The following is a 14,892-nucleotide window of genomic DNA, read 5'->3' on the forward strand; positions in this document are numbered from 1 at the left end:
TGTCACGTAAGTATCTGAAGGGCAGGTCAAGCGTCATTTAAGTGAAAAAGAGACAAAGACACAGACCCCAGTGGTGCCCCCACAGGGCTCCTCTCGCTACGTCAACGATCCACCTTTGAGTGTGGTTTTAAACAGCTAAGCATTGTTACCACATGTTCACATACCTTTCAAGTACTAGGTTCAAATCAACATACTGGCAGCGCTAGTCTCCCTGTCTTTTTTTTTTTTTTTAAGAAAGCAATTAAATTGGCTTATAGAGCAGACTATTTTTTCAGTGAAAGCTGTGGTAGCTTTTAACAATCTTCACTCTTATAAAAACATAGTATCTTTTTAATGATTTTAGAATTTGCTAGATATTGGCATACTATTCAAGATTATTCGGGAATTTATGGGTTTTCCTCTGCTTGAAAACAGGCCCCTCCCCCACACTGCATGAATTTTCCAACAAGACGCCAGACGGGGTCCTGCGACCTGGTCTGCACACCCGCTGGTGCTAAGTACCACCAAGTATGTTCTTAGGGTTTCAATTTTAGAAGAGCTAGATTCTTTTCTCTTTCTGACATTTTTAGGTGTTGTTTTTTTATTTTTGATGCTAATTCTCACCACCACAGCTTAAGTATTAAATTTCCCTTGCTACAGAGAGAGAGAAGAAAATGAAGAAAATTTTTCCTGGTCATTTTTTCTGTTGTCTCTTCTGAGACGCTAACTTTTTCAGATTTCAAACCGTTAAACCGCCCCATTCAATGCCTGGCCATGTTCTTGGGGTTCAGCTCCTTCTGGGTTCAGCCTTCCTGAGATTCTTGCCATCCTCCCTGCCCCTCCAGGTCCACGTGGGGACAAGAGGGGGGAGCCGGGGTGCAGGGGACATGGTGGGTCCACACAGGGCCCCGCCCCCTCCTGCAGGGGGGTCACTGGCTCAGAGTCCCAGCCTAGCTGGCTCCCAAGAAGAACCACCGCTCAAACCTGAACTAGTCCACAGTCCCCCAGACGTCACCCCGCTCCTGGCCTCCCTGGGCTCTTCTCCCTGGATCAGCCTGACCTCCAACACGGTCTTTACCTTCCCAGGTGTTCTCGGCCCCTGTAACCTGAGATCGCCTCCCAAGGTTGTCACCCCTTCAAGAGATCTGTGAACCTCCTGAAATTGTCGTGGAAATGCTGTAGTCACGCACGTGGGAGTATTCTTAGCGTAATTCAGACTCTTAAAGGTACGCGTGCAAGCAAAACAAGGTCACTGGAAACTCCCCAAAGCCTGTTCCTTAAGAGCTTCCAACCATTCAATTCTGTCTGTTTTGCCTTGAGGTTTGAAATCTGCAACCCTCAAGTTCAAAAATGCCGTGTGGCTACGTCTACTTTACTCACAATGTAAGGAGCCATGACAACACTATCCAGTCAATGGGATCAATGCCCTGAAATCAAAGCATGTCCTCAGAACTAGAACCCACACATGCACGTACGGACGCTAAGCATGTCTCTCTAGAGGCTTCATAGCTGCAGACATGACATCCTCTACGGTAAGATAATTCTAACAGTAACAGTAACAGCCAACATTAATTTAGTGGGAACTTCTGCCGGTCACTGTACATGAGGTGTGTATGAACTCTAATATAATCTTCACAGCAACAGAACAGGAGAAAAGAAACTGAGGCGTGGAGACAGTAACTGACATTTCCAAGGCCACAGAGTGAGTGAGAGGCAGTATCACTATTCCCTAAAAAGGTCTGTGTGTGCCTCTCTCGCGCTCTACCTCCCTCCCTCCCTTCCTCCCTCTTTTCCTCTCCATCCATCCATCAACGTACCTATCCATCTAATAGTCACCTATACTTGTTTACGTTAAACTCTGTCCCCTAATTGCTTTGAATACCTGGGTCACTGATATAACTGGGGTTTGTGTAAAATTCATTTCACTTGTAATCTTTAGTGTGAATAAAAAGACTGTTTTGTTTAAAAAAAAATGCCCGTGAATTTAATAAATTAGCACGTTAATTCTTCTCCCTCCTACGAGCAACTATTTCCCCCACGCTTAGCAAGGCACACAAGAAGCCACAGGGGGTGTGACTCGGGGCCACTCGCCATGAGGCCGGTCAGTGCGTATAAATGACAAACTTATAAGGTGACTTTCTGCCTTTGCTGTTTTCCTCTGAGATCAAAAGTGATGAAAGTTGGAGAAATCATTTCTAAACAACTGAAATCGTAGGAGAGGAGACATACACCCGACATAGGGCTTCTGGAGAAACTCTGCAAAGGCAATTTCAGTGCTCGCTGGGTGACATATCCAAGCCCGATTAATGTCAGAGAGAACAACAGCATGTCGGTTTCCAAGGGCACGAGTCTGTCAAACAGCTGGAGGCCTCTCAGACTGCCCAGTGCCACCCCGTCCCGCGTGTCCCCACCCGTCCTCCCCGGGCTTTCAGCATCTTCCCCAGCTTGTTTGTGCAGCATCTCTTGGAGAAGTAACATAATTGCTTGAAAAGAGAGAAAATCATGGAGCCGACGGCAGGCTCCGAGCCACCCCGGGGGTGTCCTCTCCCAGAAAACAAACCGTAATTCTGCGGCCGCGTTTCTCATCACATACCCGAAAAGTGCCAGCAGGAGTGCCGTGGCTGCTAAGTTTTCACGGAAAGTAAACGCTGTTAACTGAAAGGCCACAATGACAGCGACACACAGGCCGACGGAAACCAAGTAAAAGAGCTGAGGAGATAAAAGGGGGGGGGGGGCTGTTACATCACATGGCCTGTGTGTCACTGGTCTGCCTGTCGTCAAGTTTGCATTTCAACTTCTGCCTAAATAGGTTTCCTATTTTGTACATCACACGTGTTGCAGCAGTGGAATCAGCCCTGAAGAGTCATAGTTTGGGGCTGACTTATGCCCCAAACGCACATGGTGAAGCCCAGGGCCTGAGACTGTGACTGCACTTGGAGCGGGGCCTTTAGGAGGGTGATGAAGGTAAACTGAGGACAAGTGGGTCCTGATCCCATGTGACTGGTGTCCTTTTGAGGAGACTGGGACACAGACGCACACAGAGGGACGCCCACGTGAGGACACGGGGAGAGGATGGCGTCTGCACGCCCAGGAGAGGCCTCAGGCGGGACCCGCCGGCCCACACCTGTATCTCGGACATCCCGCTCCAGGATGTGAGAGATGAGTGTCTGCTGCTCACGCCCTGAGCTGATGCTGTTACAGCCCACAGCAAACAACACGGCCGCCCGAAGCCATCTCCTGCAGGACAGACCCTGACTACGCAGAGCCTCAAATCCACCTGTTAACTGACTGGCTGGACAGGACGGACAGGGGGTGATGGGCTGAAAGAGAAGGAACCACCAACCAGAAGAAGACCCTCCCCGCCCGACCCACAGGGGAAGAGGGGCCAGTGAGCAGGAGGGGTAAAGGGATGACAAACGAAGGCCTGCAGAGAAGAGGGGGTGCTCTGGGGCCCCTGGGGCCCTGGAAGCGTGGCCCTCCTTGCAAGCCCCTCCCCAAAAAAGAACACCCACACGCACACTTAGAGAGACCCTGGCATGGGGCAGGCAGGATATTCTCCCCAAATCCTACCATGTCATACAGGAAGTTAGCGAACCAGTACGTTCCGTAGCCCAGGCCACTTATGTGCTGCAACCTCTTGGCTCCAGTTACCCGGTCCCTCACTGCGGAGCTCGCGATGGACGCAGACAGGATGGAGAAGCCGAGCACGATGCAGAGCGCGACGCCGCACTGGCGGATGCTCTCCAGGCTGCAGGCAAACAGAAGAGCTCGTCAGAGGTGAGGCAAGGACATGGCCTCGTTCTGGTAGTAAGAACGAGCCATGGGCAAGAGCCGTGAAGACGATGTGTGCGGAACTGAGCCCCAGCCTGGCACGCGGGCTGAGGGCATGGCCCTCTCGCTCATCAAGACACTTGAGGAGAGACCGTCACCAACCAGACTGGAGTCTACGGCTCGGTCGGCAGGTCGCAGGTAATCCATAAGCAATAGCTGTACTTATCACCCACTTCTAAGTAAAAGTTAGAAACTGTGTGACAGCAGGAGATGGGGAGAGGAGGAGAGGCAGACGCGCTTCACCTCAGAAGACAATGAGGACCGGCCCCTGGAGCAGCGGCCATCACCAGCCACCGCTCCACCTGGGCTGGGACAAGTCCTGCCAGACACATCATCAAGAAGCCACTACGTACGAACGCTGGTTAGCACTTTAACCAGAAACGGTACCTGGAAGCTGTGGGGGGTCCCATGGGCTTCGGGGAAATCACCCCCCTGGAACCAGTTCTACATAGAAACATGCTCATCCGTTTTAAGCTCGGTCAGTGCCCCTCCTCTTTTAATGACCACTGTCCTTGCACTTTGCAAAGAATGCCCCGGTCTTGTGCCACCGACTGTATGTGCCAACGTCACTCAGGGCAAGTGCAGAAAAGGGATCACCCCACCCCGCCCCCGAAACAACCCAGAGATGTCCCTGCATAGAGTTGGACTCGTCCCCCCACACCCCTTCTACTCACATCTTGTCCTCGTTCAGCAAGGCCCCTCCGTACGGGTGGCTGTACAGCGTTATTCCTGCAAACGACAGATTGAAATGTGAGCCCACAGCCTCTAACTGCACAGCCGGCAGGCAGCCCACCTCCAAGCCAGGCCCGTGAGGGATCTCGGCTGGCGTCACCAGGCTGGCCCACTGACGCCCAGGAATGGCAGCCCTACTGCGAGCCGGCCCGTTTCTGCTGGGACCTCTGTCGCCATCCTAGCCTCACAGGACTGACACATACCCAGCACACATTCTGCAGCCAGCCCATGCTCATGTGTGACCACACTCGACTGTCTGGTCCTTAGAAGCACCGTTGTGGCCCAAGAAACACATCATCCATATTTCATGGTGAGAAATCCGACTCAGAAAGGCTAAGGAACAGTACGGAAATGAGACAATGTCACGGAATCCACGCCAATCCCCAGAGGTCCACCTGCAGATCACGCCACGTCTGGGCAGAAGATGGGAACGTTCCATTGGTCCCACTCCATTTTCTGATTTGTTTGTGCTGCTTTGTTTTCTTTTTTGAGCTCGTGCATTAGTGTAATGTCAGCAGCCGACATGGAGAAATTGTCATCAACTTATCAATTGAAAGGACTATATCCTGACGGCTGTCTCTGACATCACAGGGGTACTCTCCCCACCCCAGCAAGTCCCACTCAATTCTGTCTCAAGAAGGACTCTGTAACTGCAGGCAGCGCCCTGTCTTTCATCCATTGTCAACTGGGAGACTATGCAGTTCTCCCTTTTCTGATCGCTTGTTCCAAACGTTTACACGGAGTGTGGGCTGTGAGTGGAGGCCGTCACACCAAGCACAACTTCCTGGCTCCGTCTCCTGCGACAGGCGGACACTTCCCTTCTCCTCTGGCTCACTGAATTAGCCTGTCGTCTGCGCTTTGCCTTCCCTGGTGAGGGCACATGAAATCTTTACAGAAACACCATGGGGGTGTAAGTAAACACAAATAAATTAAAAGGTATGGAGCACGGAGAGACTACAGTACTCCAAGAACCCAACGTTTCTGCCACCAGGCACCCTGACTTCCTGCCATTTGCCACCTGCTCCCCTTCCCTCTCCAGCTATGCCAGCCTTTTGCTTCTCCTTTGTGGACCCGGCCACACTGACACAAGTTCTGTCACAGCGGAAAGAATAATGAGACTATTGGTTCTCCACGTCCTCATCGAGTTTTCCAGAACAATTTCTTTGATTATGAATTAATATCGCCCAGATGGCTCCTGCAGGCTCCCAGTGTGTGCCGAGGGCCTGCTGTGTGGCTTCCTGGTCCCACACTTGATCTACACATTCGTCATGAAGTGAGCTGCATGGTATCGACCCCTCACCTGTTGGGACCCACGGCCCACCTGTTTCTCCTACGTCTTTCCTTCCCTGAACTTGACTTCCACCCGCCTCCTTGCGCTGTCTGCCAACCCTCATTCTTTCCAGCTGAAGTGCTGCGTCACAGGAAGCCCTGCCCGTGACAAGCAGCCCAGCATCAGCAGGCCCTGTCAGGAGGCTGCACAGACCCTGACGGGCTTGCAACCGTGCTTCTACAAGTGTGGGACCCACACAGATGTGGCAAGTGTGCCCCTGGGAGCTGGAGGTGGTGGGGTATGCGTGCCACGCTGTGAACTGCTCCAGATTGCACACGGGAATGAAAGCATTCTAGATGAGAAAACATTCAGAAAATGCACTTGGCTGAGTAAAGATCTGGAAATTATATTAAGAACACAGAAGACTACTGGACCTGGTTAACCTAAATACACACACACACACACACACCAGAGACAGGAGGGAGCATGAAAGTGTCTTCAGATAACTAAATAATTATCATGGAGCACAGGAAGTGAACCTAATCTATCATATCTAAGAGAGAGAAGTTGGTCCCAAAAGGCACGTTAAAAAAGTATGAAAAAGCCCATGGTGAGAGGGTTAGAACTTAGGGACAACCTGACCTGGGGGCAGAGAGGGCTGAAGGCCGGGTCCAACCATGTAGCTGGTGATCTATGAGCTCCAGGACAAGAGGGCACGGCGCCTGCCTCCTCCCAGACCTGGCCCCATGTGTCTGAACTTGGCTGATCTCCTGACTCACATCCTGCACTGGAATTGTGAGCAGAATGCTTTCCTGGGGTAATGCACTCTGGGAACCCTCAGAGTGACAGCCAGGTGCTCAGAAGTGAGGGTGGCCTGGGACCCTGGAAGTGTGGTGGCATCCAAGTAAGGGCATTGCCTGTGAGTCTGCACTAATTCCAGAGGTTCATGCTGGAATGAATCTGCAATCGCCCAGCTGGGGTGAAGCAGAATGCCTCCCTTTGCTGGACTCCTTGCCTCACCTGGAAGAAACACAGGCCGGGGGGCGGGGGGGGGCACACCGGAGCCCACCCTGAGCTCGCTTCTCCCTGCATCCTCCACTCTCCGTGGGTGTCAGGCCTCCCCTGATGGACTGCATGTTTCCTGTACCTCTGACCCCACAGACCCAGTGCCCTGTGCTCAGCCCACCAGCGTCCTGCCCACGACCGTTAACGTCCCACCGGCCTCCCAGTCAGCAGACGCATGGGTCAGTCGTCCCTCTCTCCTCTTCTTCACCCCACACATGTACGAAGTTGCCAGTTCTGTCACCACTGCCTCTGCACAGCACCAGGCCTGGGCCACCCTAACTTACATCACCTGTCAGTCGCCTCTCCCCAGTATCACCGACCCTCCTGCCAGCAGCCCTGGAGAATTTCCACAATGACACGGAAAGAAAACATGAGTCCATGTTCTTTGTCTGGACACATACGCTCTTCACAGTGAGGCCCGCAACGCCCACACTTTCTTCTGCCCCCACTCGAGACACCAGCGCTGTCACACCCATTGCTGACTGCAGAGTGCTGCCTCGTCCTTGTCACTCCACTCCCGTCTTGTGTCTGCCTGATACTGCGGAGGGGCTCCCAGGTAGGAAGGGGCAGCTCTCGGGCCTCAGTCCTTACGTGCTGTGAGAAGGGCAGTGCCCACAAGTACACGGAAATCGGCCCATGGTCATGTCGTACATCGTTCAGGACAGCAGAAACCCCTACAGAGCTCTGGGTCCTGTCTGGATGCTATCAGGACCGCAGCCTTGGGCGCCCCTCCCCCATTCTCCCACCAGCATCTCCTGACCCCCGTTCAGCACACGCTCCTGAGCTTCCAAGGAGTGCATCTGTCCGGTGGGAAGGAGACTGGCTGGAGGTGAAGGCCGTGTGCTCGCTCTGCAGTGGAAAGCGCGTACGCTGTTGTGGTGAGTTTAACAATAACATCTTAAACGACCGTGGTTGCATCTTTATTTTGATCAGGTTGTTCTTACTTTAAATCGTTAGACTCACGGCTAAAAGACTGCAAACAGTGCACTAATATTTGCTTTCTGTCCCTCTGTCCCTGCTATGAATCTATGACCCTTCATTTTCGCACACGTCCTGGGTGTGTGTCGTTCTTCTAGGGTTTTAGTCGAGGAGGCGAGAGTCCATTGGGTCCCCTGTCTCAGCGACGAAACGACCGGCTGCCCTGTGGTTAGCATGCCCTACGTTCCAGACCCCGTGGGGGGTGCTCCCCGACACGTGTCCTCAGTCCGTAAGCTGAGGCGGAAGCTCTGTGCCGCGGGAGCTTGTACACGTGCGTGTGCTTCTTCAGAAGGCAGCTTGCAGCACCCACAACTGCTGACTCCTCAGGGACACAGCCAGGAGCCACGGGAGGTGATCCAGCTCAGACACCCGTTTCCCGAAGCCAAATAGGAGCAGAGAAATGTGTGAATTTCCTGGACGAGTGACCTGTTCCCGACACCGGCAGTCCCAGATCTGCACCTCACATCACGTCACCTGTAAGCACACGAGGCACCAAAGACGTTCCCTCTATACGGAGAGCCCCGGGGTGCCAGCGACATGCCAACACAGAATGAAGACCTCCATCACAGCAGCAGCAGCGGGGGAGAGAAGCTGACGCAGTCACCTCCCGGCCGTGGAGAGCGCCTGTCCCCGGATGACCGGCCTCCGAGGGCCCTGCCCCGTGCGGCCTGAGAATCGTGAGGCTGCCCTTCCCCGGCACTCGCTCCTAAATAATTCAGGGGCCACAGCTTTTCATTTGGCACTGGCTTTCCAGTCCCTATAATTTACAGATTTTACACAGAGTAAATATTTAAACATAAGCTTCTGAAGAGGCGCACACGCTCTGCAGTTCCTCTCCCAGGGCCCACGGGGGATCCTAACAGCCCTGGAATGCAGCCTCCCACTCAGCTCAGAGCTCAAGGCGACGGGAAGACTGCCAGGGGCTTCTCTGAAAGTCCACCATTGCACTAACTCTCACTTCACAGCCATCCCCATGTCACTGTGAAATGAAGAAATTCTCTAAAAAGTAAGAAATAGACAAAGAGAGGGCCTTAGACCACAGCATCTAAAAAGGCCATCACATGAGCGGGAAAGTCCTCAAATCACTTTCAGAGACGTGAACCCCACGAGGCACGTACCACCAGCTTTTGTATGACAACAGCTCACCACTGTCGGACCAAATCCCACAGCATCCTGATTCTGTTCTGATTTGGGGGGAGATCTGGCCACCAGACGTCCACGAGTTTCATCAAGGATCAAATAACGATTTGACTCCTCTTCCTTCCAACAACTGAGAATTCAGTCAACAAGCACCACCCAGATGCCCACCATGTAGCAGCTGATGGGCCTGGACAAGCAGGCCCTCCCTGCAGCGTTCTCCATCCCAGGGGGACGAGCAGGCCCTCCCTGCACCGTTCTCCATCCCAGGGGGACGAGCAGGCCCTCCCTGCACCGTTCTCCATCCCAGGGGGACGAGCAGGCCCTCCCTGCACCGTTCTCCATCCCAGGGGGACGAGCAGGCCCTCCCTGCACCGTTCTCCATCCCAGGGGGACGAGCAGGCCCTCCCTGCACCGTTCTCCATCCCAGGGGGACGAGCAGGCCCTCCCTGCACCGTTCTCCATCCCAGGGGGACGAGCAGGCCCTCCCTGCACCGTTCTCCATCCCAGGGGGATGCAGTCCAGTCACAGGATGGCACACAACAAAGGACAGTGGTGCCGACGAGGATTTCAGGATCGGGGTGGGGAAGGGAGCAGGGAGCTTCCTGGGGAAGGAAGCAGTCGTGAGGCACATGGACCCCCAGCACAGTGCACACCTGAGGGGGCTGGCCACTGACCACAAAGCAGGGCAGCCTGAGGGGCGGGCGCTTCCTTTGGCACCACTGTACAAACCGCTCAGTGAGGTTTCATAACCTTGGGATATCAGTGTCTCACAGCTGTGTTCATGTCGACATGTAGCCTTGCCTTGCCGAGTGGTGTTCATTATTGTTGTTGTGTGTTTTTGTGTGCCGTCGTGAGAATGTCTGAGCTTGAATTAGAGCAACGAACAAACATTAAATTTCTTGTTAAACTTGGCAAGAGTGGAAGTGAAATCAGGGACATGTTAGTCCAAGTTTACGGGGATAATGCCATGAGGAAAATGGCAGTGTATAAATGGATTAGATGGTTTCCTGAGGGGAGAGAATGCGTCACTGACGAAGAGAGGTCAGGGTGGGCAGAACTGATGAGCAGAATTGATGAAAACATTGCAAAATTCATCAAATTTTGTGTCAAAATCATTGGCTGACTGTAAGAAGCATAGCAGACCAAGTAAACATCGATAGAGAAACAGTTTGGAAATCTTAACTGAAAATCTAGGCATGAGAAAGTTATGTGCAAAAATGGTCCCGAAGGAGCTCACCGATGAACAAAAGCAAAGGAGAGTGGAAGTTTGCCAAGACCTTTTGGAGAGGCAAGACGATGTTTTGGGTGATGTTATCACTGGTGATAAAACATAGGTGTGCCAATACCACCCTGAAATAAAGTGTGAAAGTGCACAACGGAAGTCAGCCAATTCTCCACGACCAAAAAAGTTCTATCAGTCCAAATCAAGAGTCAAAATGATGTTGCTAACCTTTTTTGATATCAGAGGGATTATTCATTATGAATTTGTACCAACTGGACAAACAGTTCACCAAACTAACTAGTTCCCCAGGGAAACCCAGGCGACTCCGGTTTACAGGCACTGCGAGAGCTTCTACGTTAACATTGCAATTTGGCCTTCACTACATCAGATGCTTTCAGAACCAAGGCTATTCTGTGGAAGCAGCTCTGCAGGGCTAAACATATTTTAAAATCAAGCTAACAGTTTTCTACATTGATGCTGAGATTTTTTTTCCATTTTGTAAAAAGGGGGCGGGACTTGGAGATAAGTAAGGGAACTGTACGCCTATTTTGTCAAGGTAAAGAGTAATGAGAGAAAGAACAAAGGTGACCCAGCTGGAAGTAACCCTCTTCCCTGAGGGTCCATGTTTCTGAGACCCCTGAGCAAGTGGCGGCAGGGAGGGGAACTCACGCCTACACAGGCTGCTCACACACTCTCACTACAGCCTTTTGCTCCTCAAAATAGGGAAACTGAAAATCAGAGCTCCTCACAAATCCAGGGATGGGGCTTGCGATCTGTCCGACAGATCAGGAATCCTGTCAAATGGGACTCTGGGGGACAGAGAAAGGGAGGGGCTCAGGGAAGGAAACCAAGGCAGAGAGAAGGTGTGGTGGCTTATCTAAGACCAAACATAACCAGCATCAGAGTGAGATTTACAATCCTCATGTTCTGGATCCCACTTCATCTGTTTCTGCACGGACAGGCTTTGAAGCCTTCGCTGTAAAACCGCATTACTGCAACACTCTCTCTGCATGGGGTTTGACCTCCATTGTGCTTCGTGCGCTCAGAACAGCATCTGAGTGACCACTGCAGGGAGAGGACCTCGGGGCTGCTGGTGTTGGCGCAAGGCCGGGACCGTGTCAGCATCACCAGTGAGTGAAGGAGCTGCTGGGCAATCGCCAGCGTCCCCTCAAAGGTTTTCAGAAAGGACGCTATGCATCTGAATACACTGCAGTGATCTCTTTGTTTGATTCTTCTTATCATTTATATTCCGGCTCTTCCTTCTGCGAACTGGCCCTCAGCAATGTGTAAGTGTATAAAATTAGCTTTCGCATTTAGTATTCTCATTACAGCTACGTCTCCTATGGTTTCCAGACTCCATATATTTGTCATCTGTAAAAGTGCACATCTGCGCTTTTGTTTCATATCCCTCACGATAGCAAGATCCTGAACTTGGCTCCAACTCAAGTCGTCACTTTCAGTGCATTCCTCCTATAAAACGTATATGTACAAGTATTCATAGAGCATAACCGCTGTAATGAAATCCTCTACAGTCACCCTGTAATAATGGTGCCAAATCTCCTTCATGTAAACAACGCACGTTGCTGACACCTCCTATGGTAAGGGCTGCGGAAAACACCAATGTCAATAGTAGAAACACCTTCCAAGAAGGGTTTACATTCTTATTACCAAGAGAGCTGTAAAGAAGTGATGAGAAGGACCAACTGCTTCAATGGCCTAACACAGTGTCTGGAAAATATTCGTTATAACAGTAGAGCTTTTTAAAAACTGATGTGTGAATGTAAATTTTGGAAGCTAATGTGTTGGGGGGAAGAAAGAAGAAGCCACTGACTCCTCTTGCAAGGGTGACAAGGGCTCTGACAGAGGCGGCATCTGAGCTGAGCTTCGGTGGGTGAAGACAGTGTCCTCTTGGTCCATCCACATCGTCTTCAACTGCACGCGTTCTTTCTTCTATGGCTGAATAATATTCCACTTAATGTAAATACTGCATTTTGTTTGTCCATTTTCTGTTGGGAGACCTTTAGGTGGCTTCCATGTCTTGGCAATTGTGAGTAATTCTGCGATGAACTTGGGAGGGCAGGGACCTCCTCCAGATCCTGACTTCAACTTTTCTGAATAAATGCCCAGAAGTACGATTGGGATTGCTGAGTCATGTGGCAGTTGTTTTCTTTTTTCTTTCGTTCTTTTTCTTTTTGGAACCTCCATACTCTTTTCCATAGTAGCTGCACCAATCTGCAATCCCACCAACAGTGCACAAGGGTTCCCTTTTCTCCACATCGTCACCAACACTTGTTATCTCGTCTTGTTGATAACAGCCATTCTAACAGGTGTGAGGTGACACTACATTGTGGTTTTGATTTACGTTTTCCTGATGATTGGTGATGCTGAGCGTCTTTTCATGTACCTGTTGGCCATCTGGATGTCTTTTTCAGAGAAATGTCCGTTCAGGTCTTTTGCCTATTTTTTCAATTCAAGTTATTTGTTTGCTATTGAGTTACAGGATACATCATAGATATATAGATATATATAGATATATATATATATATAGATATATATATATAGATATATATATACACACACACACACACACACACACACATATGTATGTGTATTTATATATACATACATACATATATAATTTTAACTTTGTCAGATATATGGTTTGAAAATATTTTCTCCCATTCCATAGGATGGCCTTTTCATTTTCTTGACTGTTTCCTTGAATTAAGCCAGACCCAGAAGAAAAAATACTACATTACCACTCACATGAAGAATCTAAAATAGTTTAACTCACAGAAGCAGAGAGTTGAACAGTAGTGACCAAGGGTTGGGGGAGGGGAAAGAGGGAGATGTTGGTCAAAGGGTAGAAAGTTTTAGTCGCACAGGTTGTAAGTCCAGATAGAGACCTACTTTACAGCATGGGGTTTATGGTCAAAATGCTGTATTGTATACTTAAATACTTGCTAAATGGGTAGATCTTAAGTTTTCTTATCACAAAAGTGAATAAATAGGTTAGACAGGTAGAGCTACACAGAGATGATAGATGATACACACATGATTGATAAATAGGTGATAGATAAATAAATGATAGGTAGATACATAAATGACAGATAGATAGACAGACAGACAGACAGACGGAGAGATGATGGATGGATGGATGGATGGATGGATGGATGGATGGATGGATGCACACATACATACACAGGCGATAGGGAGAGCAGGAGAAACGTTTGGAGGCAAAGGAAGTGTTTATGGCATTGATCGTGGTGACGATCACAGATGTGAACTCATCTCCAAACTCATCCCGCTGCACACAGTAAGTATTTACAGCTTTTTCCATGTCAGTCATACCTCATACAGAGGTTTTAGAAAAAGAATGTAGACAATTGAGCAGAAATGCTAAAGGTGAAGGTGGCCTCAATGGAGGTGATGTGGGTATCAGGGCCACAGGATGACAGGCCATTGGGTGTAAAGGGACGGCCATGCTAAGGGGAGGGCGTGGGAGCAGAGCATGAAATTGGCAGCTGGTGTGTGCCAATCTAAAGGTGTGGACTTCATCACAGAAGCCAATGGGAGCCATTCAAAGTCCTGATTCTGGGCAAGAAGGACAATTTTACTGTTTTAGAAATACTTCTCCCAGCGAAGCGTCAACATCTCCACTCTTTCTTTACTCCTGAATCAATGCAAGTGGAATCTCAGCAGAAATGCTTTCAGAAGAGAGCAACCAGATGGCAAGGGACTCAGCCGTGTGTGTATGATTGAAGGGTCAAGTGAGGGGACCTGCGATGGACACACGGGGACTAGATTTGGGTTTGGTCTCAGTTTTTCATTATTTCTCCAGAGAGGGTATGACAAGCATTGCTGAGAGAACCTCGAAGAAAGTGAGTGAGGAAGCCATGCAACTACGAGGGAGAGAAAATTCCAGGGAAAAAGAACTGTGATTTCAGGTGGGAGTGTAGGTGGCACGTCTGGGAGACAACCAGGAGCCCCAGGTGGCAGAAGCTGTGCTGCCCAGGCGACGTGGTTTGAGAGGAGGCAGGAAGGGCTGCTGGGTGGGACAAGGTGAGCGGGTCCCATAGGTCACAGGTGGGAAGTGGTTTTTTTTTTATCATACAAGATGCTGGGATCCGAGGGGCCTATTCTGTGGGTGGTTGTGGGCACTCATGCAGACATGAGGCTGTGGGGTAGGGAGCAGAGGGCGCATAGGACCTACCCAAAGGCTGGTGCAGGCAGTGGGCAGGATTAGAGGGCACCTTGAGCCAAATGAGTATTGGGGAGGGTACTACAAACATGCATGTTCTGGATTTCAAGGGCAGAAAGGACACGATTTGCTGATTAACTGGGATGTACAAGAAAAGCACGGTCAGGATTGGGGGTCTGGCCTTGACTGACTTTGATTTTCCTTGGAACCCTGAAAAACATTATATGACATTAAGGGACTAAACTGCCAGCGTGAGAATATAGCCTGTGACAGGAAACACATCCCCTGTCCCTGTCTTTCCTGGATGGATGCCCACATCCATGCTTGTCCTCCAAGCTGCAGGCTGCACTTGCAGAGCTCCCTCGCTGTCACCCAGTGTGTCCCGGTCACCTTCGGCAGTCACCAAGCAGAGCACTCGACTGCACTCAGACTCATGCAGTAGGACAGATGGCACCTGGGAGGCTGCACTGTGCA

At 50.5% G+C, this 14,892-nt stretch overlaps 1 protein-coding gene across 1 annotated transcript in view; it reads right to left on the bottom strand.

The window, feature by feature from the left end:
- The window catches only part of ABCA13 (ATP binding cassette subfamily A member 13), a 184,248-nt gene that overhangs the window by 52,875 nt on the left and 116,481 nt on the right, over positions 1–14,892 (bottom strand). The window contains exons 32-34 of the mRNA XM_074341068.1: positions 4,485–4,539; positions 3,550–3,727; positions 2,573–2,688 (exon numbers count right to left, since the gene is read on the bottom strand). Of these exons, the coding sequence (XP_074197169.1) occupies positions 2,573–2,688; positions 3,550–3,727; positions 4,485–4,539 (349 nt within the window). The remainder of the gene's footprint in view (positions 1–2,572; positions 2,689–3,549; positions 3,728–4,484; positions 4,540–14,892) is intronic.

The sequence above is a fragment of the Rhinolophus sinicus genome, linkage group LG09 (genome assembly GCF_036562045.2).
Source record: "Rhinolophus sinicus isolate RSC01 linkage group LG09, ASM3656204v1, whole genome shotgun sequence".
NCBI classification, from domain to species: domain Eukaryota; kingdom Metazoa; phylum Chordata; class Mammalia; order Chiroptera; family Rhinolophidae; genus Rhinolophus; species Rhinolophus sinicus.